The 24831-nt window shown below is 43.4% G+C and overlaps 13 protein-coding genes across 13 annotated transcripts; 7 read left to right on the plus strand and 6 right to left on the minus strand.

Moving 5' to 3' along the window:
* Window positions 1–1682: 1682 nt before the first annotated feature.
* On the minus strand, window positions 1683–2638 carry BYT42DRAFT_553833 (uncharacterized protein; the record flags this gene model as incomplete). Its single annotated transcript, XM_051566531.1, has 2 exons — window positions 2614–2638; window positions 1683–2454 (listed from the first exon to the last, which is right to left on the minus strand). A coding segment is annotated over exon 2 (620 nt), but the record flags the coding sequence as incomplete, so codon positions are not given.
* An 18-nt stretch (window positions 2639–2656) lies between these two features.
* Window positions 2657–3335, plus strand: BYT42DRAFT_553834 (RlpA-like double-psi beta-barrel-protein domain-containing protein-containing protein). The gene has a single exon (XM_051566532.1). The coding sequence runs from the start codon at window positions 2795–2797 to the stop codon at window positions 3020–3022; it is 228 nt and encodes a 75-aa protein (XP_051428778.1). The 5' UTR covers window positions 2657–2794; the 3' UTR covers window positions 3023–3335.
* Window positions 3336–3365: 30 nt separating this feature from the next.
* BYT42DRAFT_553835 (uncharacterized protein) lies at window positions 3366–4506 on the minus strand. Its single transcript, XM_051566533.1, has 3 exons — window positions 4102–4506; window positions 3961–4039; window positions 3366–3895 (listed from the first exon to the last, which is right to left on the minus strand). The coding sequence occupies exons 1-3, from the start codon at window positions 4474–4476 to the stop codon at window positions 3447–3449; spliced, it is 903 nt and encodes a 300-aa protein (XP_051428779.1). The 5' UTR covers window positions 4477–4506; the 3' UTR covers window positions 3366–3446.
* A 596-nt stretch (window positions 4507–5102) lies between these two features.
* Window positions 5103–6156, plus strand: BYT42DRAFT_553838 (uncharacterized protein). Its single transcript, XM_051566534.1, has one exon. The coding sequence runs from the start codon at window positions 5144–5146 to the stop codon at window positions 5996–5998; it is 855 nt and encodes a 284-aa protein (XP_051428780.1). The 5' UTR covers window positions 5103–5143; the 3' UTR covers window positions 5999–6156.
* BYT42DRAFT_641304 (YT521-B-like domain-containing protein) lies at window positions 6157–8957 on the minus strand (the record flags this gene model as incomplete). The annotated part of the gene is made up of 9 exons (XM_051572548.1): window positions 6157–6446; window positions 6511–6750; window positions 6815–6879; window positions 6950–7234; window positions 7303–7398; window positions 7456–7493; window positions 7559–7652; window positions 7720–8841; window positions 8910–8957. 9 exons carry the CDS (start codon window positions 8955–8957, stop codon window positions 6305–6307), a joined length of 2130 nt encoding a protein of 709 aa, XP_051428781.1. The 3' UTR covers window positions 6157–6304.
* A 434-nt stretch (window positions 8958–9391) lies between these two features.
* BYT42DRAFT_609982 (Oxysterol-binding protein-domain-containing protein) lies at window positions 9392–12712 on the plus strand (the record flags this gene model as incomplete). Its single annotated transcript, XM_051571340.1, has 8 exons — window positions 9392–9956; window positions 10010–10150; window positions 10216–10938; window positions 10996–11223; window positions 11288–11724; window positions 11803–11866; window positions 11929–12426; window positions 12492–12712. The coding sequence occupies 8 exons, from the start codon at window positions 9392–9394 to the stop codon at window positions 12710–12712; spliced, it is 2877 nt and encodes a 958-aa protein (XP_051428782.1).
* Window positions 12713–13819: 1107 nt separating this feature from the next.
* BYT42DRAFT_553858 (uncharacterized protein) lies at window positions 13820–14124 on the minus strand (the record flags this gene model as incomplete). The annotated part of the gene is given in 3 exon segments (XM_051566535.1): window positions 13820–13859; window positions 13977–14084; window positions 14096–14124. The coding sequence occupies 3 exon segments, from the start codon at window positions 14122–14124 to the stop codon at window positions 13820–13822; spliced, it is 177 nt and encodes a 58-aa protein (XP_051428783.1).
* Window positions 14125–14567: 443 nt separating this feature from the next.
* Window positions 14568–15044, plus strand: BYT42DRAFT_609983 (uncharacterized protein; the record flags this gene model as incomplete). Its single annotated transcript, XM_051571341.1, has 2 exons — window positions 14568–14624; window positions 14682–15044. 2 exons carry the CDS (start codon window positions 14568–14570, stop codon window positions 15042–15044), a joined length of 420 nt encoding a protein of 139 aa, XP_051428784.1.
* An 884-nt stretch (window positions 15045–15928) lies between these two features.
* Window positions 15929–17397, plus strand: BYT42DRAFT_553861 (Inosine/uridine-preferring nucleoside hydrolase domain-containing protein). Its single transcript, XM_051566536.1, has 6 exons — window positions 15929–16080; window positions 16138–16170; window positions 16222–16259; window positions 16318–16416; window positions 16486–17109; window positions 17185–17397. The coding sequence occupies exons 1-6, from the start codon at window positions 15951–15953 to the stop codon at window positions 17317–17319; spliced, it is 1059 nt and encodes a 352-aa protein (XP_051428785.1). The 5' UTR covers window positions 15929–15950; the 3' UTR covers window positions 17320–17397.
* A 235-nt stretch (window positions 17398–17632) lies between these two features.
* Window positions 17633–18641, plus strand: BYT42DRAFT_553863 (peptidyl-prolyl cis-trans isomerase B1). Its single transcript, XM_051566537.1, has 6 exons — window positions 17633–17764; window positions 17817–17881; window positions 17943–18102; window positions 18168–18214; window positions 18269–18426; window positions 18486–18641. Exons 1-6 carry the CDS (start codon window positions 17662–17664, stop codon window positions 18568–18570), a joined length of 618 nt encoding a protein of 205 aa, XP_051428786.1. The 5' UTR covers window positions 17633–17661; the 3' UTR covers window positions 18571–18641.
* BYT42DRAFT_641308 (40S ribosomal protein S13) lies at window positions 18642–19481 on the minus strand (the record flags this gene model as incomplete). The annotated part of the gene is made up of 2 exons (XM_051572549.1): window positions 18642–19403; window positions 19470–19481. 2 exons carry the CDS (start codon window positions 19479–19481, stop codon window positions 18960–18962), a joined length of 456 nt encoding a protein of 151 aa, XP_051428787.1. The 3' UTR covers window positions 18642–18959.
* An 833-nt stretch (window positions 19482–20314) lies between these two features.
* Window positions 20315–22072, plus strand: BYT42DRAFT_487526 (uncharacterized protein; the record flags this gene model as incomplete). The annotated part of the gene is made up of 8 exons (XM_051563808.1): window positions 20315–20518; window positions 20582–20683; window positions 20747–21119; window positions 21203–21345; window positions 21407–21515; window positions 21574–21690; window positions 21752–21852; window positions 21914–22072. The coding sequence occupies 8 exons, from the start codon at window positions 20315–20317 to the stop codon at window positions 22070–22072; spliced, it is 1308 nt and encodes a 435-aa protein (XP_051428788.1).
* An 11-nt stretch (window positions 22073–22083) lies between these two features.
* BYT42DRAFT_36895 (P-loop containing nucleoside triphosphate hydrolase protein) lies at window positions 22084–24830 on the minus strand. The gene is made up of 11 exons (XM_051563267.1): window positions 24749–24830; window positions 24611–24696; window positions 24429–24546; window positions 23883–24366; window positions 23633–23819; window positions 23346–23562; window positions 23169–23282; window positions 23038–23108; window positions 22891–22962; window positions 22630–22835; window positions 22084–22567 (listed from the first exon to the last, which is right to left on the minus strand). Exons 1-11 carry the CDS (start codon window positions 24756–24758, stop codon window positions 22267–22269), a joined length of 1866 nt encoding a protein of 621 aa, XP_051428789.1. The 5' UTR covers window positions 24759–24830; the 3' UTR covers window positions 22084–22266.
* Between the last annotated feature and the right edge of the window lies 1 nt (window position 24831).

Below are 24831 nucleotides of genomic sequence, written 5' to 3' on the forward strand. Positions count from 1 at the left end.
AATTACAAAGAGTTAGCCTTAGCAAAAGTTGGGGTGTTCGTGGCCGCTTCTAAGGATATCCTCAGGGAAGTCATTGTAGCTCTTTGAGATTTTTGAGATCGCCGATAAAACCATTGACTTGAATATGTGTTGGTGGAACTAAAAAAAAAGAAAACGGGATTTTTTGTCTGCCTGCAGACACGCTTCGAGGATAGGTCTACTGAATGAGGAGTTTCTAGCGTAACGACGAAAAGCCCAGGCCCCAAATTTCCATGGAAGCGACTTTGGAAATCAAACATTATTTTGATCCCGGCACCTTGGTGCAGATAACTTGACTCGGTCGTCGGATCGGATCAAGTAATCCCCAGCACTGTAGCGGATTCGATACGGAGTACAATGCTGGTCTGCGGTGCAACGGTAACAGAAAAGAACAAAAGATGCGCAAACGACGGGCCTACTTCCATTTTGCCGGTTATTGTATCAAAAGATCTGAATACATTTCGGAGGAGGGTCGGTGTCAGAAAATGGCGCTGGGATCAAGGGCCTGCCGTCTCAAGATTTGAAAAAGATGAGTAAAACGTTCATGTGGAATCCCGTAGAGTGAGCGCGCCATTTTTGCTTAAGGACACATATGCACCCCTCTAAAAAGCGGACTGCCTTCCAATTTGATCGGTCCAACAATATTCCTCATTTAATATTCAGAGAAAAACTATACTTGCCAGATATTTGGTAGATGCGCCCGTCAAGTTGACAGTGTTCTACTGATGAGAACTGGCTTTGAAAACCCAACGAAAAAACTTTATATGAAAAATGGCTCTGTTACGCGAAGTACTAGACCACTTTTGTCTGGAAAAGAGTATTTCGGTTGTTCTGGAGTCGGCTGTTTGAGACGACAGTACCTGCAGAAAACAAAAGCGCAGGGTGGATTTCTAAATTCTACATAAGAGTCATGCATTAAGAGCATCTCCCCCACCCCACTCCCCCCTTGATTTGAGTGGAGATAATTGCATCTGGTTCGAAGTGGTAAAAAATTTTCTGCTTAGGAAGGACGAATCGGATAGCAATAAAGTTTTTTGCCCGAAAAGGCGCTCCCCGACATCCAAACCAGAAAAAAGAGCCCTGTTCGGACATTGTAGGAAAGAGGAACCATGCCAATTAAAGAGGAAGAATGCCATTGGTAAGATGGTCGGGACCTAACAAGTTGTTGGGGCTTAATGTTCGTCCTACCTCAAGATTACCATTCTTTTTCTGCTTACCTTGTCCAAGCGCGCAATTGAGAAAACAGATGCCAGAAATTTTAACTCAGCGAATGATTGGATCCCGCACCAATTTGCAGAGAAACTTACTCAGCTCCTGATCATCAAGGGGAGCAAACAAAACTTACCATGTATCGTCGTTATGGAGTGTTGGACGGTCATGTTAAATGCAATTGCTACAATGGGTCTGGAACAGGGTTTTATAGCGTGAAACAATCCCCTTGGCCGTATCAAAGGTCTATATCTCAACCGTTTCAGTAAATATTGCCTTTCGACGTGAGGTGATCGAGCCAAAACAGAAAGGACCGCCGCCGAACGGGGTTACAGAAAGCTGCGTTAGGTGTAACATTGTACGAGTCTGTTAATTAACGGTGTCTGTATAGTAGGCAAGCATATGGTGACACAAAATAAGAATGTATGCTGCTGACATTTTTCGATAATCAGATGAAAAAAAAAAAAAGAAAACCTCACAAACATAATAAATAGGGCACCGTTTGTTGCAAGCTTCGGTACGTTCTCAGCAATCTTCATTTGTTCAATTCCATTCTTTTACTTTTACCTTACCTTTCTCAATCACACTCCTTACCCATTGTATTGCTGGAACAATGCAATTGATTAGCCAAGGCATCGCACTTATCGCTCTTGCTGCCGCCACCGTGAGCGCTGGCTCGGATAGCAATCCCAAGAACTGTATCATGGAATTCAGAAACGCCAACTTGCATTCGACTCGCACCTTCTTGACCCTCCAAGGAACATCGGCTGTGAGCAACGAAGACTGTTTCGCCTGGGACGTGACATCGCGTCCCGCCAGTATCATTCGCGTCCATACCAAGAACACCGTGACCCTGAAGGATACCTCCAAGAAGACTTACAAGGGCGATGACTTCAAAATCACCGTGCCTCACTGGTTTTACCCTGTCAAGAAGTCCCAGAAACTCAAGTTGTATTTGCCTTTGACCTCTGAGACCATCATCGAACTTGCTGATGGCAAATCTTCCCCTTCCACCCCATCGCACTCCAACAACTCTGACGATGATGATGATGATCATGAAAAGAAGAAGCACAGTGGTGACGATCACAAAGTGAAGAATCAAAAGAAGAAGAACGACGATGACGATGACGATGACGATGATAAGAAGCACAAGAAGCATGATGATGACGACGACGATGATGATAAGAAGCATAAGAAGCATGATGATGATGATGATGATGATGATGACGATGATGAAAAGAAGCACAAGAAGCACAAGAAGCACGATGATGATGATGACGACGACGATGATGATAAGAAACACAAGAAGCACGATGATGACGACGACGACGATGATGATGATAAGAAGCACAAGAAGCACGATGATGACGATAATGATGATGATGATGATGATGATGATGATGATGATGATAAGAAGCACAAGAAGCATGACGACGACGACGACGACGACGACGACGATGATGACAAGGATAGCGGCTCTTCCTCCTCCAGCGGCTGGGTCAAGGGCAAGGTTACTTTCTTCACTCCCAATCAAGGTGCCTGCGGTTGGTGGGACGATGATCATTCGATGATTGCTGCTCTCGGACCTGGTGTCTATGGTGATATGGATAGCGAATCCAAGTTGTGCGGCAAGAAGATTAAAATCGAAGGCCCCAAGGGTAATACAATCACTGTCAAGGTCGCTGATGGTTGCCCGGAATGTTCTGATGAACATCTCGATCTTTCGCCTGCTGCTTTCGCCAAACTTGGCGACTTTGACACCGGCATTCTCAAGGTTAAATGGCGATTTGAATAGATTCATACTCTAGCATTAAAACTTTTTGATTGAACGATATGCAGAGCATTCGTCAATGTAGTTAGTTTTTCATTTTAACATCCTGTAATTCCCTTTTGGCTGGTTCAAACTAAGGAAGCATAACAAGTGTTTTTTACTCGCATCCAAATTTTTCGCGCTATCTTTTTCTTCTGGAAAATCTAAGAATTGGTGGGCCGTGCCACAAACATATGCACCTAATTTAATCCAAACACCGAGTGGCACATGCTACTCGACATGATGGCTTGACGACGCCCTTCATATTTAGTGTAAACAGTATGCATGACAATCCGACTACATCAACAATAGAAAACCTTGTGCTTTCGTCTTCACAAACCTTCTACGCATTCTCAAGCTAATAATTCAGGCACGTAGTAAGTTTTATTTGTTATCATGGTATATGCTATCAGAGCTTTAGACGGTTCACATAGTGATGATCTAGCATGTGGATAATTGCTTGAGCAAGAGTAAAGGTGAACTTGTCGCGATTTTCGGTCACTAAACGTAGATGCTTTGGTATTTCAATCTGGATAACGTCTACGCCGGGCTGGTTGGCCTTGGCATAGTATGTCTCGGTAACATATCCACCACTGTAAAACGATTCGTTATATCCAACTGTAGAGAAAGCAGGCGACGGCATGACATTGACATCACTGGCAAAACTGGAAAGAAACATGCCAAAAGACTTTTTTCCTGCGACAAATTCAACAGGACTGATATAAGGATATCGCGACACCAAAGACTGAATGGATGATCGAGTCCTTATCGCATGGTTCAACGAATTTTCCGGCAGCGCCAAATCCGGTTGCTCCAGTAGGTAACCGAGCTCCACCTTCTCGTGAGAGTGTGTTTGTCCTGACAGTCAGATATTCTTTATATAAGTAACAAGATCCACAGGTGGGAAAAAAAAGTTGCTCTACCATGAATATCCACCAATAAGCCATACGTATGCGCCTCTGTCACAGTGACAATAGAGGATTTGATATAATCGTGGTATTGCTTTGGATCCGTTAGTATCATGCAAAAACTTCAACTACGTGGTTTCAGAATTCAGCCCATACCTTCCATATGTCTCTTCCTGAGTCAGAATCGGCACCAACATCGACGGCTCGATTGGGATCAACTTTCGATCGGTGGACATTGCACATGATTAAGTGCGGCCTTTGCTGGTAATGGTTGGCCACAATTCCCGCTACTGACGACGCAATTTCTGCGGTATACATGTCACGCACAAAGGAACTGCCATTATGTCTGCGATCAGGTATATCCGCGGGTTTCAACGTTCCCCCGTGGGGAGCCCCGATAATAAGTGGTAAAGTGCCAGAAATGTAAGTCAAGTAAGTCTCTGAGGATTCCATATAAAACTGCTGATAGCCATGAACTTTGTTGTGACAAGCGATGAATGCAATCAATATCCACCGCCAAGCGACGTTCATTTTGCCCGACTGGAGTTTCTGCGACGTTGATCAGAAACCTGGGAGTCGTTTCATCATCCGTTCGCACTGAGTTTGGAAACGCCAATTGCCATTTTAGGGAGGTACTTTGTAAAGATGAAGTAACTCGAAAGCACCATAATGCGCATCCAACGACGTTTTTTTTTCAACGCCTTCACATCTGTGCCAAGACAAAATTCTCTGCTGTTAATAACTCGGCAATTGAAATTTAACATGATCTCTACAGCTTAAATAGCAGTAGTTATAACTGCAGTTATTTAGGTTTATTTGTGATCGGACCTTGTAATAAATCGTTGAGTAACCCTCCTATTACGTGGCACTGGGGCGCCAATGCCCAACTTGACCTTAGTCAAACATGTGTCAAAACAACGATTCTATACAAAAAGATAGTATTGCATACACCATCAACTTGAACGCAAATGATTAGTGACTTTTGTATGAAAATTTCTGAGAGTTTTCACAATGCAAAATTAAAAGTCAGTCCACTTGAAGCCCCATTCCGGAGATAAGAAAATTCAGCACCATTGCCTACAACCCAGTGACCGCCACCTGTGATGCGGGTTTTTTTTTTCTTTTGAATGATAGATGGTCACATGCAAACCCCTTTGATTGCTCTCTTTCCATTTTTTCTCGCACTTTTTCCTTCTTCATGGTACATCCTGCAGTACCTGCCGCAGTGATTGTAGTAAGCATCATCGCTATATGGGGCGGCTGCGGCTGGGCCAAGGACTGGTGGCAGCAGCGTGCCGACAGAAAACAGTATGAACAGTATTGCCATGAACACCATCACGAAGGCCAGCACTCGCAAGAAAATGAGTGGAATCATGACTATCAGCATCATGAAGAAAGCCATACGACGGCGAGAAGAGAAGAGAAGAATACGAGCCAAAGACGCCCATTTTCCAACAGGCAAGAGGAAGACCGTTCTTCGGACATCGAACTTGAGGAACTTGAAAGATCGATACACCATCGCAAAAAGATATTGGAGGCAGAGCAGCAACGACTGGCTGAGGCAGAACTGGAGTTTCTAAGGCGAAAACAAGACCTTCAAAATCGGATGGACAACATTGCAGGTGCTACTGATCCTTTCGACGATAAATACGAAAGTTTCGAATCCAGCATGACCGAAGTTCCTGCTCCGCAACAGGAAAAATATCAAGAGAATGGTGATGATGTTTTCCGTGGTTTGCAACCAGAACCCAATCACTTTACGCTTTTTGACTCTACGGACCATGCAGCCGTGTCTGCTCCTGGGAACCCTCCGCAGAAACCAATTTTACCAGAAACAGAAATACAAAACTTGGATGACGAATATTGGGCAGATACGGACAACGACGAAGACAATTCACTCCATCTCCGGTATCCAAAAAGTGCTCAGCACAATTCCAATTCTGATTCTGAAGAAAGTTGGCAAGGTGTGGGAAGCATAACCTCGAGCGAACGCTCTCGTTCAAATTCCGCTGGTTCATCCTCATTTGACATGTTAGACACTTCGCATCTGTGACCCAGCCGGGCTTACAGTTTTCCGGTTGTTACTTAATTGTTCACGTCATGTATAGAAAATACATTTACGGTATGATCAATACATCATAAAAACATGATTCCATGTTGGTTAGCATGAGAAATAAAAAATACCATGTTGGTGAAATTTTTACAGAGCCAACTATGACTTACTGATGAAGCTAGATTAAATGATGTAACTCCCTAATCGATTATATTCCCATACTATGCTAGGTGCATTTCGATAGAGAAGATGCTCTTTTTCGCGTAGGCGACATTCCCATAATTCACATGTCGACTCACTGTTTCATCACTTACGCCGGTGGAAAATGTGGATAAGTTGCTCACCCGCGACGCCATCAAGTTCGGTGCAGTCCATGGATTCTCTCACGGTATTGCCATAATTCCACGCGTTGATGATGGCTTTCGTTTGTCGAAAAGGGATCCTGTGACTATTTTTGGGTTATTCTCCGTTCAATAATGTGGTATGGAGGGAGAGATGAATGGATGCTTTACATTTTCTCCCACTGAAGACGGAATACAAATCTCCAAGATCGCGGCTTTCGATCTTCTTCATATATGTGAATGTTACTCACTAGATTCCTTTTGTCGGAAGTTTCGTTCCAGCCCAAATATTCTGGAAGAATCCGCCTACGAGGCTTTCGATGGCGTCTTGTGTCGAATGGTGTACCTTTGAGTGCGTCTTTCCCAGCACTCAGGGACTGTGCCTCAACATCCACAACAGGGCTGAGCATTCTGCATCGAAAAAAAAAATAGATGGCTTGTTATTTCGTTTCGGTAATAATCAGGATTATTTTACCTTGCATAGCCGCAGAATTCACCGCTGCCTGTAATGCTGAAAATTAGATACACTTCCATGCTCGACTGTGAAATCGAAAGGATCATGTAAATTAAAGAGACCTTTGTGACTACTGAGGCCTAAGAGCGGGTTTACCTCAAATGCAGAGTTAAGAATATGCATCTTGTAGCGTGGGATTGACCAATAACCAATGTGTATGCTGTGCTCTAAATCTTGTGGTGCCCATGGCTTCAGGACAAAGTATCGGACTCGGGGAGGGTAGTAGCTCGGCCAATTTGCCATTATGGGACCGTAAGTCGGAGCCGCAGAGCTATCCTGCCATACATAGTAGCCCTGTTGGTACCATCCTGATTGCATGCAAGCTGGCGCGTTTGTGTAGTCGACCATCTGTTTGGGCAAACACTGCCCATTATCGGTTTTCTGGACGATAACAACACGTGTCAGCCAAAATAACTCTTTTATCATGCCATCAAAACGAACAGACTTACTGTGACATTCGCCAATGTACCGGAATGGATTTCTGGTCTTTCTTCTTCGCTGAAATATCCATATGAGACTTGCTGTGGTGGTGATGGTGTGCTAGGCTGAGGCATATGATACACATTAGCTGCGTGTCTGATACTTATTGCATTGTCACTTACCACAAACGGAATACATCGCAAGATACTTCCACGGAATGCTATTCAACATAGTGCGGTCAGAGAAAATGATCAATTGTTCATCGTGATACTCTATTCTACGAGCCTGTGTTATTAAATTGCCATATGCTTTTGATCATAGACTCGTAAGTGCGATAAGTGATGTAAGCTTGATGAACGGATCGAAGGTAACGAATTTGCTAAGAAGGAAGCGATTTAAAGACTCCAAATTCTATGACACGCATGTCAAGCCGTATTTTGACTTACCAGAATATCAAGATGATAAAATAGCTGTTGCAACTCTTTGAAACTGACGTTTGGGCTGATACCTTGCACCAACATAATTACCGCATTCTGTGCGTTCATTGCATAAGATTGTTCTTCAGGCGGATCCATCAAAGCCATTGAACGTTCATGATCTCTCGGATGACGCGTAGATAGGACATACGGAGTATGATCTATCGTAATTCGACGTTGATACAGTCGCGATACACGTTTGCCACTGGTGGTTCGACCGTTTACTTGCTCATTTTTACCATACTGTCGAGAATTATTGCTGGTGGAGCCGGCTGGCAGTATCAAAGGCGAAATATGGTTATCTGCGTATGATGGATTGATATTTCTCGAATCAGAGACCGCGGTAACGAGAGCCGGTTTCTGAACCGGGGTCTTTTCTGAGGGGCTAGAGCGCGTTCGTAATTGCATAGCGTCGAGATTTATCAAAGTGGTATGCAGCGATTTGCTTTCTACCATTGACGAAATCGTCACCGGTGGCGAGCAAGCTTTGGGGCTCCACATAGTCGAGAGTATGTCGTTGTAATCATCATGGAGAGAAGTATCCGAGGAATGGCCTTCCCAATCGTAACGACTTGGCGCCGATGAAGCGTATAAAGGTGGTTGATAGAGATCTTCATACAAATCGAGACTACGAGATAAACCTAGTTCGAAGCCTGGCTTCCATTGCGCAGCGGAATTCAAGGGTATAGGTGTAGAAGACCGTTCGCGATCAAAGCCGATCGATGTGTCTTGTTTATGAGGGATGATAGCATGTGAATAGTCGCAACAATAGCCGTCCGCTTCCGAATGGTCCGTTAAGAGAACGCTCAGGTTGCCGTCGGAGCTCGAAGAAATACTGGGAGTCAAATGCAAGGAATGAGGTCGGTCCATGTTCTTGCTCGAGGGTTCAACCATCGTCTTCTTATTATCATGTTGCTCGTCATACAATAATTCTCTTCCAATCATTTCTTCCCACTCTTCGTCGGTCTCGTATTTAAAAGGACCTTCGCGAGAAGTTGAGGGGATAGCGGAATACGCGTTATCAAACTTTTGGCGTTCGTTATCACCGTCTGCAGCACTTCCGCAGCGGCTCAAGGGACGCCGCAGTTTCTCCTGAAAAAGGTGCGAGTTAGATAGTGAGCATGACTCCTATTGTCTGTAATATAGCCATCGGTTCCAACGTCACCGTGATCGCAAATGTCTTTCACAAGTGCTATGGTACGTACCATGGTAGATGGAAGAATTCCCGTTTATTGGCTGTCGAGATGAAAACGGAGGGTATAGCAAAGCGTGTTCAGGTATTTACAGTAAAACGCTCCTTGAATTGCGGAGCAGTATATGTAGACCGAAATTTGCTTTCACCGCAATCCGAGGAACAGCCGAAATGGGGTGACAGAGGAGAAGATCAAAGGAGAGTATCAACGGATTTAAGCTTTAAAATTGTAATTCTAAAGCTTGAGGGAATGACGACATCAATGGAAATCTGTTTACACAATTGGCACACATCGTGGAACTGTGCCACAGTGTTCAGGTGATAATCGCACACTTCAAGGTCAAATGCGGGTATTTCAGCTCTCCTAAAAAATAAAAATAAAACTGGAATCACGGTTGCCCACCATTATGCACCCTTCTTTTCACATATTTTACCAAACCAGCATATACTATGCCAGAGATTCGCATACAACCTCGTGATGTCTACGAGCATTATGTGTATGTGGAGAGGAAGAATACCACTTTGCAGTGGCGATTCTCTACAAAGAAAAAGAATATATCCTTCGGTTTATTTTTTCGACCAGGGCCGCCCGTGACCCATTTACAGAATGCCGAACTTGAATCGGTCGTAACCTCACAAGAAAAAAGACTCACATTATGCGAAGTTGACGGTCAGTTATCTACGGTCTCTACTTGGCGGCGATCCTCGAGCGACGACAAGCGAGATTCATCGCCTGTTTCGGAGTCCCTGCAGGATCCACTCAGCGCCAATGGTATCCCTTCCCTTGATACTCAGGCTGCCATGCGAGAACGGCGGCGTAGTTCCACACCAATATCACCAACGCATGCTATTGCAGCAGTTGCAGCGGCAAGAAGGCGTAAATCGGTGGCATCCATCAATTTGCGAGACAAGGATTTCGAAGAAATTTTGCCTATTGAGCATGTGAATTCGGCTTCCGAGGAAATTGTCGGCATATATACTGTGGGAGAACCTGGGAATTATGTACTGTTGTTTGGTAAGCTGCTTTACCAAGGGATGCAAAAAAACCGAGCTAATAATTTAAATTAGACAATACCTATTCGAAAAATACCTCAAAGATATTGTCATTTACAGTAACAAGTGACGAGACCATCAGAGAGGCATTCAAACCAGGTGAACCCTGCGATGTATCTGGATGGCTGTTGAAGAAACGTAGAAAACGTATGCAAGGTAATACAGTACTACATGACATATGCAATAAACGGTACAAGAGCTAATACTAACTCTTCTTTCAGGATGGGCGAAACGTTGGTTTGAATTATCGCCGTCCGGTGTCTTGTCATATTCCATGAGACCAAACGATATGAAACGTGGATCCATTCAAACCATGCTATCCACCATTTCTATTTATCCTCGACAAAGAACGTTACATGTGGATTCCGGCGCTACTATTTACCATCTGAAAGCTTTATCGGCAGAAAATTTCGATATGTGGGTCACAGGTCTGCGCCAATGTCGGACGATGTCGTGTAATCCATCACCGGATATCGTAGTCGACGAAGCGTGGTTAATGGCGGAATCGTTATCGGATAAAAGCGAAAGAGCGCACGCTGACAAGACAATTATGAAAAGCTTGGAGAGTATAGATCAAGAACTCAAGCTAATGCGTACTGCGGTGGCCGAGCTGAGGGTGCTGACAGAACTCAAACAATGGGCAGCCACCAGTCCATCGGGCGACCTTCATCCATCTACTGCAACTATGAGCCCAGTAGGACCTTCAACCGTACCAAAGCGACGATTTCCGTTTAAACGCAACGTCTCACAGCCATGTGTGATGCCCCCTTCAAATAACACCTGCCTTGAAGCAGAGAATGGCGATATCTCGTCGCAGACCAGTTTGATGGACATGCTTACGAAATCAATCGAAGTTATTGCAAGATCCCGGGACGAATTGCTAGCAGGCTATATTTTACAACAGCGTATCAATTCTCAGCATACATGCAGTTATGACAGCTCTGGTACTTACAAGGAAAAACGAGCACACAATGTATGCAATAGCTAACACGTGCACATAGAATGCAGTTATCACAGCTATACAAACAACTCCAAATCCGATTTCACGTTACACCCATCCAGCAGCGCTTATTCTTTTTGTGCGTCCCTGCATTCTGATTTATTCTACGACGCGCAGGATTTTATCTTGAGCCATGATGACGACGAAGATGCGGACGAAGAAGCAATCAATGTGCACGGAAGCATCATTGACACAGACGGCGAAGATGACGAAGATGGGTCATTTGATGGTAACGTAAAAACTACACAGAGGGTTACAAACCTTGCAAATTCTTATGGTATGTGTATGGATAGATCCATTGCCATCTATGCATTCATTACAGCTTATGTCCCTTTCAAAGGGACAGCAAGTGCAACGACGTACCCATCTTCCTCATCCTGTGGCAGGACACAGCGTTTCGGCGTTATCGATACTTCGTAAAAATATCGGCAAAGATTTATCCACCATTGCCATGCCTGTCAGTCTGAATGAGCCACTCAACCTGTTACAACGACTATGCGAAGAATTGGAATACTCGGAACTACTTGATAAAGCGTCTATGATGGAGTCGTCCATGGATCAACTGGTGTACGTTGCTACATTTGCCATATCGGGCTATGCTTCCTCCCAGTACCGCTTGGGTCGCAAATTCTGGAATCCGCTCATGTCAGAGACGTACGAGTGCATACGGCCAGATCGAGGCTTTCGATTTATTGCAGAAAAAGTATGCCATAATCCAAACATTATAGCGGTAAGAAATCTTTTGCACAAATACTTTATTGCGCTTTTGGCAGAAGTTCTCATATATTCTTGTTGTTATACATTGCAGTGTCATGCAGAGTCCAAAAATTTCAAGTTCTGGCAGACATGTCAGGGCAAGACGAAATTTTGGGGTAACAAACGTCACTGCAAATGAGCCATGGAAAATAGTTCAAGCCAATATGTTTTGTTATAGGTAAATCGATGGAGTTAATATCGGAAGGTATCATCCACGTATCCTTGGGAGGGAATGACTTTAGTTACAACAAGCCGTCAAGTTGGATGCGCAATATGATTGCTGGCTCGAAATACCTGGAACATGTGGGCGAAATGCGAGTCACCAATCATACAACTGGCGAGTATGCAGTCGTCACCTTCAAAGAATCTACTGGCGGCGGACTCTTTGGTGGACTACCTTCAAATCGAGATTGCGTTGTGGCTCAGTTCTTCGATAGCCAGCATAACAAATTACGAGAGATCACAGGAAAATGGAGCGAAAGTTTATCAGAAGTGATTGACAAGGATCAGTACATCGTATTATGGAGAGCACATCCACCGAGTTCAAGCAATCATCAAGAGTATTATGGGTTCACCCAGTTTGCCATGGAATTGAATGAAATAACAGAAATCGAAAAAGACATGATTCCTGTAACGGACACACGTTATCGGCCGGATCAGCGTTTATTTGAAAATGGTAAATTTTCAGCGAAAGGGGAGAGATGCAACATGTTATAGATTTTCATACCATCTCTGGATCAGGGGAAGTCACCAGAGCGGATGATGAAAAGTTACGGGTCGAGCAATTGCAACGCGATCGAAGAAAAGTGTTCGAGGCGGAAAGCAAGGCTTGGTTGCCATTATGGTTTGAACCTCAAAATGATCCTGCAGCATCGTCTGGCGAATCGTGGCAATACAAAGGCGGATATTGGGAAGCTAGAAACAGTGGAGACTGGCCAAACGAAATGCTGACTCTTTGGTAACCAATACATAACATATAATGTAATGATACGAAGCCGTGATCAGCAAACATGCTTTTCGGTTGGGTCACACGTAGAATGTTATTCCTTTTTTTTTGGAAATTTATATGACACATATAGAGATACATACCACACTACAGCCGTAACAACAAAGAATAGTTCTCTTTGGTTTATATTCGTTTCTCAAGCACGTAACTGATCAGAATATTTGCACGCTTAAAGACACAAAATTTTATGGGACAAAATGTGGACGCGCCGATTGTGGTGATACCCTTATTGACAGTGCTTCGCCGAATTATTTGATTGGCCGAAATCTGTCCACATATTCCCATATTTACGAGTCGAGGTCACAAATGCTGAAAAGCATATTGAATAAAATGTTTTCTTTATCAACAGATATAACGATCCATCACAGACTATAAGCAGGTGTAATCACAGAACTAACGATTCATTCCTTTATTATCCAGCCTCCTCTTTTCTTTTGTTCTTACTAAATGTCGTCTCAACAATTTATATCTTTCTGATTACGATCAATTTTTGTTACTTCTTCACCAAACATTTCATTAGAGTTCAGAGGATATCTGGAATATCTTATCACAGACGCAGTTTGCACGGATTTCCAAGTTGCATAATGCAGCTGCTGTTTTGCTTTATAATGCTTCGCTTGCTTATGAAGCTTTTCCCGGTAAATTTATTGCCTCATTCTCTACGTCAGAAGAGATTCATGTAATGGAACAAAGCCGTCTTGCCGATCGTTGCATGACTCTTTATTGGAGCCAAGATTGTGAGTATTGCCCATAACAGTGACTGTGTACATATACCGCGCGTCAAGCTCATTGGCTCTATATTCAGCTTACTGTGCAACGACATACCTAAAAGGCAGCTTCCTCCACCGGGCCTCCTACATGACCATCAATTGTCAGTCTCATGAAAACACCAACACAGCAATATCTTGCACTAAGCCTAACTCTTTATATAAGCAACCTATGACAATCTCGGCAATTTGCTCACCACAGATCAGCGCAATTGCATGCGTGAATTAAATGTGTAAATTTCAACCGACTGGTGGCGAAAATATGTGTATTGAAGAAGTTTAAACGGTCAAGCATGCTAGACCATGAAAGGCAAATCTTTCTCGATGTCCACTTTTCTGAAGAAGAAAACCCGTCTCTCTCAAACGACGCTACAGGTCAAGCGGTCCAAACAGCCCAGGATGAAGAGTGAAGAGCCTGAGCCTGAGCCTGAGTCTGAAAGTGAAATTGAGTACTTCGTCATCTTCAGATTGTGGTGGACAACTTTGACAAAGGAGGATTTTTGTAGGGTTCTTCGAAAGATGTGAGCCGGAAATTGTAAACACAATGCGGAGCAAAACAGACTACGTTGGACGTTTTTTTGAGAATCCAATAAAATATCATAATCCCGGATCTTTTTTGTGAAAAAAGTGAGGTTTGGGAATTCTGCAGTGCTTGGAAGTGGATCATCCTTGATCCAGAGAGGAAAGAAATAGGGTTGGAAAAGAATAAGAGGCATTATTTTTTTCCCATCAGTGATTTTCACTTTTTAATCAGTAAAGAAGTATGCACTTTTCCCATCAGTGATCCTCACTGTTTTAATCAGTACCATCAGTGATTCACATGTTTTAATCAGTAAAGTAGTATGCATTTTCTTCCATCAGCGATGTTCGCTATTTTAATCAGTAAAGGAGCACTGTATGCATCATTTTATCCCATCAGCGATTTCATTGTTCATCAGTGCAGTAGTAGGCATTATTTTTCCATGAGAATGGCATATAAAACGACTGCCGTCCAGGCTTTCTCATGTCTCCCGCATTTTCATCTTTTAATTTTCATTTTTTTTCATGCCCCCTGAAAGACGCCGCATACAAGATGAAGATATTCCTCTCCCACAAACCATTGTACCCATTTCGTCGGTTGAAGAAGCACGGCAAGCTCTCTCAAATGCATCCACATAGTTTATTTTGAGCAGTATTAGAACACTGGCTATCAAGTATAACGAAAAACACGACGACGATTTTTGGGATGATGTAGAGCGCTATGAGGCGGCTTTAGAGACCTTACTCGCTGATTTTCAACAGAGAAGTTATCTGCCCAGAGGACTGTTGCAAGGCATCGAAGACAGAGCAGGTGTTCGACGTGGTCTTTTCACAGCAAATACCACAAGAAGTTCAATTTTATCAATATTTGGAGAAATGCCTTGGATCAATTCTCGGAACTCAGTGTGCAAGCCAGGCAGTCCGTTGCTGCAAGCTCTGTTGCCGGAAGTTCTACGGCTGAAAGTTCAGCTGCCGCGACATCATCTCCATCTCAAGGATTAGACGAGCAGATCCGAACATGCTCTGTTTCACTACGATCGATATTTGCGAGGAGACTTGTCTTCAAATCCCACGGATATCAAATCTGTTTTCGAGCAAATGGCGATTTCAAAGACCAAATATACAGCGGATCTACTTGTTATTATCAGATCTATGATGATCCATTGCACCACAAATAAGTCAGAAAGTAAGTACAGAAGCAGGGTGAAAACCGACTTGTATACAAGTATACTCATTTTTACCAAGGCCGGCCTGATTCTCGCATTGCTGCAGGCGGTCTATGGTCGTCAAGGTTGTGAGCGTGTCACCTGATCGGTCGCAAAATCGAGGTCATGTGACTGGTCGTCGATAATCGCGGTGACTAGTGAATCGTCTGTGACAGTGTGGGGTAATCGGAAATTGCCCCATTTGCGAACAAATCCAAAAATTGAAGGGAAATCTCGTAAAAGTATATCCGTTAATAACGCAGCCTGTTTCTTGGATCAAATCAAGGGACAAAAAAGCTTCAAAATTCACACACATTATCAAAACATGCAGAAACGGGAACAAATAAGTTATGTCGGAGAGCGGGGCTCCAAGGTTTTAGTTGCCACGCTCGACGGAAACAAGATCGGGGAACAATAAGGAAAAAAGGAACGTTTGGGGAAGAAATAGCGGGATATGAGGGAGCTGCGGCTACACTAAAAAAGTGATCGTTTCGTAAGGCAGTGCTTAGAGTTAAGACGTCGTCACTAATCAGTTGGCAACCGATTTGCAAATTAGGAATTGGTATGGACGGTGCCCTGTGGAGTGATTCCTTTCCGTTCAACGATTGAAGAGCAATGCCTTCGCAAGTTCAATTTTTTTTCGCCTGCGGGAAACAATGGGCGACAGTCGGAGCTTGTGCAACATCGATTTTGCAGCTGATATATGAATTTCCGGACATTGCTTTCTGCAGATAAGTATCTCTTCCATTTGAAGTGTGCAATTATGAATTTGGGACAAGATAAAATCTCTGAAAACGAACCCACGATTCCAGTATGGCTAGATTGCGATCCAGGTGAGTGAAGATCATTTGAACGATCCGTTTTGGCTATTTGTGTTAAGCAACCTGTAGGTCATGACGATGCCATGGCAATGATTTTGGCAGGTAAGATGTAACTTACTTGGATTGTCTGCGTAACTAACCAAAATGATGCAGCTTATCACCCAAAATTGAGATTGCTTGGTATTTCTACTGTAAATGTTACAATATAAAAAATCCTGTGCGTGCCATGTTTACTTAGACAGTTTCTAGTGTTACGGAAATCAGAGTCATGAAAAGACACTACGAAACGCCGTCTGTTTTGCCAAAGCAGCTGGAATTACGGTAGACATTGTTCCAGGGCAGAGCAAGGTATGTACAAACTGTAATCCATTTCTGCGGCAATAAGAAACTGAAAAAGCAACTGTTGGTATCTTTAAGCCTATTATGCGAGAGCCTATTGAAGCACCTAGTATTCACGGCGAGTCAGGCTTGGACGGAACATTTGCAATGCCAGCTTTTGACGAAAGCCTTATCCTCAAAGCCAATGCTGTTTTGCACCTGGCTGAACTATTGCGAAGCTCCAAAGAAAAGATCAATCTTGTGGCCACCGGACCCTTGACAAATTACGCGCTGTTGATTACGCTGTTTCCCGAATTGAAGGAAAAGATCGAAAAATTGTTATTTATGGGAGGTGCTGTCGGAGAGGGCAACTGGACTCCAGCCGCTGAATATAATATACTAGCCGACCCTGAAGCAGCTAATATTGTCATGCACTCAGGTCTGGACGTTTATATGGTGCCACTTGAGGTCACACACATGGCTGGGGTGACTGAAAAAGCTCTTGCCGACCTAAGTGTTGCTTGCAATGACAGCGAATTCTCTCGCCTCATTGTGGAGCTGATGTGTTTCTTTAAACAGACCTATAAGGATGTTTTTGGTTTTGATTGTCCTCCACTTCATGATCCTTGCGCCGTGGCTGCTTTGTGCTGTCCTAACCTCTTCAAATTCACACGTATGGGAGTGGACGTTATCACTGACAACGGTGCTACTCTGGGACAAACTGTAAGCCAGCTTTTTATTGCAGAAAAATTACCAGATGAAGTGTACTAATGCTACTCGACCCGATGTCATATATAGCTTTGTGACACTTACAACCGTTTCCCGTTTCCCAAAGTCAATGTAGCTACGAACATTGATGCAGAGGAGTTCATGAAGATTATGATGGATATGTGCGCTCTTGCGAATGAACGCTCACCGATGAATGCTAAATAGTAATAGAAGAACTCCTGTATTTATAAATTCACTAGAATCAACAGTTCCGTAAATAAAGAACAACGAATTTTTCCCCGATATGAGGCTCCCAACGACACCATCCTTAAAAAAGCATGGCTGTTGCAGCACACGTCAAGGAATAATAACCGCTCCAAATATTGGCGCCAATATTTGCTAGTACAAACAAACGGCGGAAAAGTCAACAAACAAACCGCTGAATGGGAAGTTGGACAAAGGCAACAGCTCGGTGTTCCCAGAGTCGGAATTTAAATTTGTGTAATTGCAAAGATGCCTTGGCCGCTCAGCTTGCCACGTCTTTTTCCCTTCTTTCACCAATTTCCAATGGCGCAATTCCGAATCTCCACTTTTTTGATCACGCTGTTGGTCGTGCTTTCCACATTTACCTTTGTTTCTGCAAAGAAGGGTCCTTTGGTTACCAACAAAGGTAAATAAATCTGCCGAAGCTTCCGTTGTACGTCTTGCTAATGGAACTATAGTTTATTTTGATATCAAGCAAGGTGATAAAGACTTGGGTCGCATCGTCATCGGATTGTATGGCAAGGTGAGTAATAGGAAGGAGGCAAATGGTATGGCGGGCTGTTATTAATGTTGACCATGGATAGACTGTTCCCAAGACCGTCGAGAACTTCAGAGCTTTAGCCACTGGTGAAAAGGGTTTCGGATATGAAGGCTCGACCTTCCACCGTGTTATCAAGAACTTCATGATTCAAGGCGGTGACTTTACCAAAGGTGATGGTACTGGTGGCAAATCTATTTATGATGGTAAGTTAAGACCAAGCCATCGAATCAACATTGCGGTTTACTAAAATGATCATCATATCTGCTAGGCGAAAAGTTCGAGGACGAAAACTTCAAGCTGACTCATACCGGTCCTGTAAGTTGTTCCCCATTTCTAATCTTGAATGGTTTTCTCACCAGCTATCATTAGGGTGTTTTGTCCATGGCCAATGCTGGTAAGAACACCAACGGATCGCAATTTTTCATCACTACAGTCAAGACCTCGTGGTTGGATGGCAAACATGTCGTCTTTGGCAAGGTTTTGGAAGGCATGGATGTTGTGACCAAGATTGAGAAAACCGCTACTGGGTAAGTACAATATCAACGCCCTCTAAAAGTCTTGCTATTAATTTTGCCACATTACACAGTTTCCGTGACAAGCCTAAGGTGGATGTTATAATCGCTAAAAGTGGCGAGCTTCCTGTCGAAGACATCGAACATGTTGAGCTGTGACTTGACTGGGTCGAGACACTAGAAACAAGAGTCGACGTTTATTCTAACTAAAATAGAAAAATAAAATGCGTCGAAAGCATCGATGGTTTCTTTCCAAAATGTCCTCACTTCTTTACAATTCTGAATGTTGGTCAATGCATATTCTCATGCATCTATGGATGGTTTCTCATATTCAATATAAATCAATTTTTAAATATTCCGTAAGCCGTAACACAGGTTGAGCATGGTTGCTTTACGTGCGCATAATAGGAAACATTCATCTTAGGATGTCATACAATATCAAAGCAAAAAAGACATGTGATCTGTGAGGTTGCATCAATTTTATTGTTCGAGACATAAAATGATGGTTTCCATGTAGCATTCAAAAATTAGAATGATGCTCCAGGCGCTTAAGCGACCATAGCGGAAGCAGTGGCGGACTCGTACTTCCAGTTGGGGGGCAACTGACCGGAGGTCTTGTAGTAGCGAGCAAGACGGTGGATACGAGATTCGATAAGAATCAAGCGGTACTTGGAGTCCTTATCCTTGCGGTTGCGTTCCAAATGCTTACGGATGGAGACAGCCTTCTTGATCAAATGGTAGAGATCCTCGGGAACTTCGGGAGCGAGACCGTTGGACTTGAGGATACGGAGGATCTTGTTACCAGTGACGCTGCGAACCTGGGGGATACCGTGGGAGTCACGGAGAATGACACCGATCTGAGCAGGGGACATACCCTTCTTGGCGCTCTTGCAGATGATGTCGACAACCTCTTCGGTGGTGGTCTTAACCCACGAAGGGGGAGTGCGGCGGTAGGGGAGGGCACTACCAGAGATACCCTTACCAGGAGTGTGCTAGAGAAAAGTCAAAAACGCAATGAGCAACAAATCAAACGCTGATTAAACAACTAATGAACACACCATGCGACCCATATTGAACTATGATTTGATTAGATGCAGAAGAGAGAATCTTCCACCGTCAGATTAAAAAAACAATTTTCTGGCAACCGAGCAAAGCCACCCGCGCCATTTGAAGGTGAATCCATATTTGGTAACTCCGAAAGCAGATACTGTTGACCCATGAGAACCTTTGAAAGCGCCTCAACCATGCAAAGAGCAGCAAGTGCTGCTGAGATAAATGTACCAATTGGTAAATAATATATTGATGGTGGCAGGAGGCTTTTTAGTAGGGTGAGGCATGTTTTGTCAAGTAGAAGCAGATCATTTGCAGGACAAAAAAATAAAATAAAAAAAAATGAAGTGTGAAATCGATACTCCGCATTGGCCGATTGCCCAAAGGACCGGAAGTCCCAAAAGGAAACTCTTGGACAGCGATCTGCATGCGTCAATCAAGATTCTTTCTTGATTTCCAGTTTTGTAGGTTCTATTCGTCTCGGTTTAAAGTGTCGGCCCTGCGAACGTATAAACGACCCCGAATGGCAGATGCAACCACGCATTCGTCGGCCTCTCAGCGCCAACAAAATGCCCAGAAAAGCTACGGAGTCGCGAAGAACGGCGTCGAGATGAAAATTGTTCTCACAAAAAAGGAAAGCAAACTCTGCGATTTGTTGCATAATGTCTCGGACTATCTTGCGAAAGAACGTCCAGATTTACCTCGTATTGAGCCGCGCATCGCAGGCGGTTGGGTACGCGACAAGGTAACGCATATGATTTCGATGGTGTTACGAGTCAGACGCTTATTTACGAGACTTGTATAGCTCTTGGGGAAAGAGTGCCACGATCTAGACATCGCAGTAAACGATATTATGGGTTACGAATTTGCGCAAACAGTCAATACATATCTCGAATTGAATGGATATCCGACCCACTACATCGCCAAAATTAACAGTAACCCAGCAAAATCAAAGCACTTGGAAACTGCCACAACCAAATTGTATGGTCAAGAAATCGATTTCTGTAATTTGCGAACAGAAGTATACAGCGAAAACAGCAGGATACCAACAGAAATCGTAAGTATCGGTTCTGCAGAAACAATAGATCATTGTGCGATATCATAACAACCTTTTTCATAGAAATTCGGAACGCCTTCTGAAGATGCTTATCGCCGAGATATTACCATTAACAGCTTATTCTATAATGTATGCGAAAAATTAGTAGAAGATTTTACACAACAGGTTTGTCAATCAAAGTTTGATCTTCCAATGATATATACAGGCACATTAACATATACTGCATAGGGCCTTCCTGATTTGACCAACGGCCTCATTCGAACCCCGTTGGCACCCTATGAAACATTCCGCGATGATCCATTACGTGTATTACGTTGTATTCGTTTCGCAAGTCGTTTCGGATTCGGTATTGTGCCTGAACTTGGGGAAGCTGCCAAAAATCCTGATATCAAAGACGCTTTGAGCACCAAAATCAGTAAAGAGAGAATCGGCATCGAACTGGATAAAATGCTCAGTGGACCGTCGCCTCTTCATTCCTTGAAACTGCTATACAGCCTCGATCTATATCCCGTAGTTTTCGCCCCACCTGCAAATATTGTGTCAGGATCAGTCAAGGATTCTTCTATGAGTGTGAGGGCTGCAGGTATCATCCAATGGTATGGTATCTCACGAATTCTTTTCATTTTATACCTGTGTCCAGTGGCGATATCTAACCGCTTTGCTTTAGGTTAACCTCGAAGAAAGAGTCACAATTATATCCGAAATCACTCGATGAACAAAGGCTACTTTATCTTGGAGCGACTGTATTACCCTTTTCGGATCTAGTGGTCGAAAAGAAGAAGCGACCAATTCCGGCAATTCAAATAGTTTTGCGAGATTCTATTAGGGTAAGAGAACATTATCTACTGGTCGGCTCACAACAATTGGACTCACATATTTTCTCAACAGTCATCAAATGTTGATATCAATGCCATTACCACGCTATTCCAAGGTATCCCTCAATTCAGGGATGCTGCTCAACGACATCAGCAAGAGTGTATTTCGCGCTCCGATCTCGGTAAAGTCTCCCATACTTTAATGGCTTATAGACTGTGATAAATTGACAGAATGAATAGGAATGATCATTAGACGTATAGGCTCACTGTGGCCAACAGCGGTGAAGATGGCGCTTACACAAGATTTATTGGATAATGCTGCGGATATCTCATGGGAACAGCCAGAGTCTCTTCCAGGTAATCAATCAAGCATCAACATTTTTATTCGCATTTATATCCTCATTCGGTTACTTCTCAGCAAATTCCGCGCAAGACATTTGTCAAAAATATGAGGCCCTAACAAAACAAGCAGAAGCATACGGTATTCAGGATTGTTACGACTGGAAACATATAGTAGATGTTAGTACAACTGCTGATCCCGTCTTTGATTTGAACGGTGATAACTGAATTTTGTCATTAGGGTAATGCTACCGCAGCGTTGTTGGGTATTCGGCCAGGACCTGTTGTTGCTGAGCTACTCCAAGTCATGATGCGCTGGCAGCTCCAGCATCCCGAAGGCACACCTGATCAATGCGCTGATATGATCAAACAGTATTGGCAAGAACATCATGCGAATTAGCTAGTGAGCATAGATTGGAAATAACAAATAGGAAGCTCGAGTACTCGAAATAAAGTTACTGTATTCGAACAATGCAAATGATAAACGAATGAGAATAGAATAGATGAATGAGTTGATATGCTGCTGTATGAATTGGTGTGAAATGATGATGGAAATGACGATGAGAAGAAAAGATGTCGTTTCATAAATATGGTTTAACCCCTTAACCGTCTGTTGTGTTCTCTTTGTTGCTGCAGCACATGGTTTCTGATATCGTAGATGGTTTTTTGGTCCAGGTCTTCTTCAATTTGTTGGATATTTGTATCGGTTACCATGTCGCCAGTTGAAACTTCCACGATGTTGTTGTTATCTTCCAGTAATCTTCTCATGACCGGATCTGTGATTTCAAAGTCGATCTCTCCGATTTTTGAGACGGGGTCTGCGATAGGTAAGTGGTAGTATTTTGTCATTTCATTACGCAATTGAGGTGTTGTCAAACGATTATCAATGACACGACTATGCAAGTTGTGGGAGACGGTCAATACCGCGGCAAGAATACCGAGTGAATACACGCTTACCTTGATATACCTCGTTTGTGCACATTTTTTGTTTGGATCGTCTGCTCGATGGAAGAATACGTCGTCAAGCGATAGATGTAAACGTATTTCTTTTGACCATATCGATAGACACGCCCTATACTTTGCTCATCATAGCATGGATTCCAATCGAGATCAAACAATACTAGCCGGTTGGCGCCTGTGATATTGACGCCAATACCTCCAGCCTATGATATTGGTTAATCTCGTGCTCACACATGGCGCCAATGTCTTCCAACTTACTCTAGCGGACAATAGCATGACATGCTTTCCTCCTGCCGGGCCATTAAAATGATCAATGATAGTTTGTCTTTCCTATTGAGACGAGAACAAGGGTAAAAGAAGGTTTAAGTACGCGAATGATTTGGTGCAGATATTCAATTCTCGAACCTCCTGTGGAGTGGTGCCGTCGATGCGTGACACCGAATAACTCAACGTGGCTAATAGCGGTTGAAGGTAGTCTATCCAGTTCAAATTAGCAGATTAATAAGCTGCATTGCATTACAGTCGAGTTGGCGTACCTAAGCATATAATACTGTGAGACACAACAACGACCTTATCGCCTAATTCGCGACTAGCGTGGAGGATCTCAAGTAAAACAAGTACTTTTCTAGAATGCTTCCAGTTTTCCACATCTATATGATATTCAAGTCAGTCATTCAATTTCCATTCCGGAGGTGCCCGCAGGTATAAATTACCAGATATAGTTTCGAAAAACTTGAAAGCCCACTCCAGGTTACATTTTTTGACCAGGATTTCAAGCGCTTTCAGCTCGTTTTCGTCCACCACCTCGGTAGGGTTATAATCAAAGTCATCATGTGGCCGGTTGGGGGCACTCTCGGTATTTATTTGCTGTGTAGGTTCTGCGATGGCATCCAGCTGTGTTTGAAGCATAAGTTGACGTCTTCGTAGCATCTGTATAAGCAAACAACATTTAATTTCAGAATCGACTCCAAGGGTAGAAACTCGAACTTTATAGACAAACCTTTTCAAAGACTGCTGGGTGATTGCAAATTGCTCGAAAGAGGATGATATCAATCAGGGGCCTCTGACTATTCAACACGGACTCTAGGAATCGCTGATACAGATCAAACTGTATACTTGTCAATCGACATGCTATGTAATACTCGGTTTTGCCAGGAAGCTCCTGGTTCAAAATCGTGTTATTTTTTCTGTGATAAACGGTCAGTTTCGATTGTGCCTATCATAAAGCGACGTAGGAAGACAGTACTTACCGGTCAACAAAGAAGCTTGCCATAAGTTGTAGCTCCAGCAGACGTGCTTTGGCCAGCATGCGGACAGATTGTGGCGACTCGGCATATACGTTTTCAATGGGACTTTGGAAGTTTCGTCGGAAGCTTTCCATGTCGCCCAAAGCACCAGGAGACACAAAATTAATCATGTAATAGTATTCCGCCAGGTTATTCTGGAGAGGATATCCAGTCATACTGACACGAGCATAAGTGGCAATGCTGTTCACCAGATTCGTAATCTGCGAGTCTTTGCTTTTGATACGATGCCCTTCGTCAAGGATAATCATGCTTGGGCCAGGATTCAGAAGCATCGTCCGTAGCTGGTCTCGATAATTGATGTAAGCTGGTGATACCAGTAAAGTACGGAAACGGTCATAGTTCATTAACAGTACGCCACCCTCGTTGAACCAGTTTTTCAAATAATGTATCTGCGCTGATATTGATCCTCTAGCTTCGGTACTAACATCTGTAAAGTCGACTAATATTTAGCCGGCTGCGATCAAGTAAAACTGCATTCCTTAAGCTTACCACAGAAGTTGTAAATGTGTCCAACCGTGGATTCCAGATCTGACGGCACCCATCGATAGAACTCTGTCACCCAATTCGTCAAAGTGATCAACGGAGCGAGAATGAGAATCCGATTTGACTATAGTTTTTGCACTTGTTAGATGAGTTGAAATGCGGCTCTAATGGGTACAATCTAAACGAACCCTTAAGCGTTCAGGAATACTGGGATTTTCATTCTTGATCTCTTGAAGGTAAGTTGTGACAAAGGTAATTGCCTGCAATGTTTTACCTATAAAAACGTTAAATATACGGTCTACGAGTCTGTTTCGTCAGAAGCGTACCGAGTCCCATCGAATGAGCAAGCACAGCTCCGTCGCGTTTGCGAATAAGCCGCTTCCAGAGAAACCGCACACCTTCCAGCTGT

This window comes from Radiomyces spectabilis (genome assembly GCF_025331425.1).
Source record: "Radiomyces spectabilis strain NRRL 2753 chromosome Unknown BYT42scaffold_1, whole genome shotgun sequence".
NCBI classification, from domain to species: Eukaryota; Fungi; Mucoromycota; class Mucoromycetes; order Mucorales; family Radiomycetaceae; genus Radiomyces; species Radiomyces spectabilis.

Excerpts from the sequence above, each read along its gene's own strand:
- BYT42DRAFT_553838 (XM_051566534.1), top strand. The coding sequence starts at position 5,144 with ATGGTACATCCTGCAGTACCTGCCGCAGTGATTGTAGTAAGCATCATC.
- BYT42DRAFT_553861 (XM_051566536.1), top strand. The coding sequence starts at position 15,951 with ATGAATTTCCGGACATTGCTTTCTGCAGATAAGTATCTCTTCCATTTG. Across the intron at positions 16,081-16,137 it reads ATGGCTAGATTGCGATCCAG|GTCATGACGATGCCATGGCA; the intron begins GTGAGTGAAGAT and ends AGCAACCTGTAG. Across the intron at positions 16,260-16,317 it reads GATTGCTTGGTATTTCTACT|TGTTACGGAAATCAGAGTCA; the intron begins GTAAATGTTACA and ends GACAGTTTCTAG.
- BYT42DRAFT_36895 (XM_051563267.1), bottom strand. Across the intron at positions 24,367-24,428 it reads ACACATTTACAACTTCTGTG|ATGTTAGTACCGAAGCTAGA; the intron begins GTAAGCTTAAGG and ends TCGACTTTACAG. Across the intron at positions 22,836-22,890 it reads TCATGCTATTGTCCGCTAGA|GCTGGAGGTATTGGCGTCAA; the intron begins GTAAGTTGGAAG and ends CCAATATCATAG.
- BYT42DRAFT_553834 (XM_051566532.1), top strand. The coding sequence starts at position 2,795 with ATGATTGCTGCTCTCGGACCTGGTGTCTATGGTGATATGGATAGCGAA.
- BYT42DRAFT_553863 (XM_051566537.1), top strand. The coding sequence starts at position 17,662 with ATGGCGCAATTCCGAATCTCCACTTTTTTGATCACGCTGTTGGTCGTG. Across the intron at positions 17,765-17,816 it reads TCCTTTGGTTACCAACAAAG|TTTATTTTGATATCAAGCAA; the intron begins GTAAATAAATCT and ends ATGGAACTATAG. Across the intron at positions 17,882-17,942 it reads TCATCGGATTGTATGGCAAG|ACTGTTCCCAAGACCGTCGA; the intron begins GTGAGTAATAGG and ends GACCATGGATAG.
- BYT42DRAFT_553835 (XM_051566533.1), bottom strand. The coding sequence starts at position 4,476 with ATGAACGTCGCTTGGCGGTGGATATTGATTGCATTCATCGCTTGTCAC. Across the intron at positions 4,040-4,101 it reads CAGGAAGAGACATATGGAAG|CAATACCACGATTATATCAA; the intron begins GTATGGGCTGAA and ends ACGGATCCAAAG. Across the intron at positions 3,896-3,960 it reads CTTATTGGTGGATATTCATG|GACAAACACACTCTCACGAG; the intron begins GTAGAGCAACTT and ends TCTGACTGTCAG.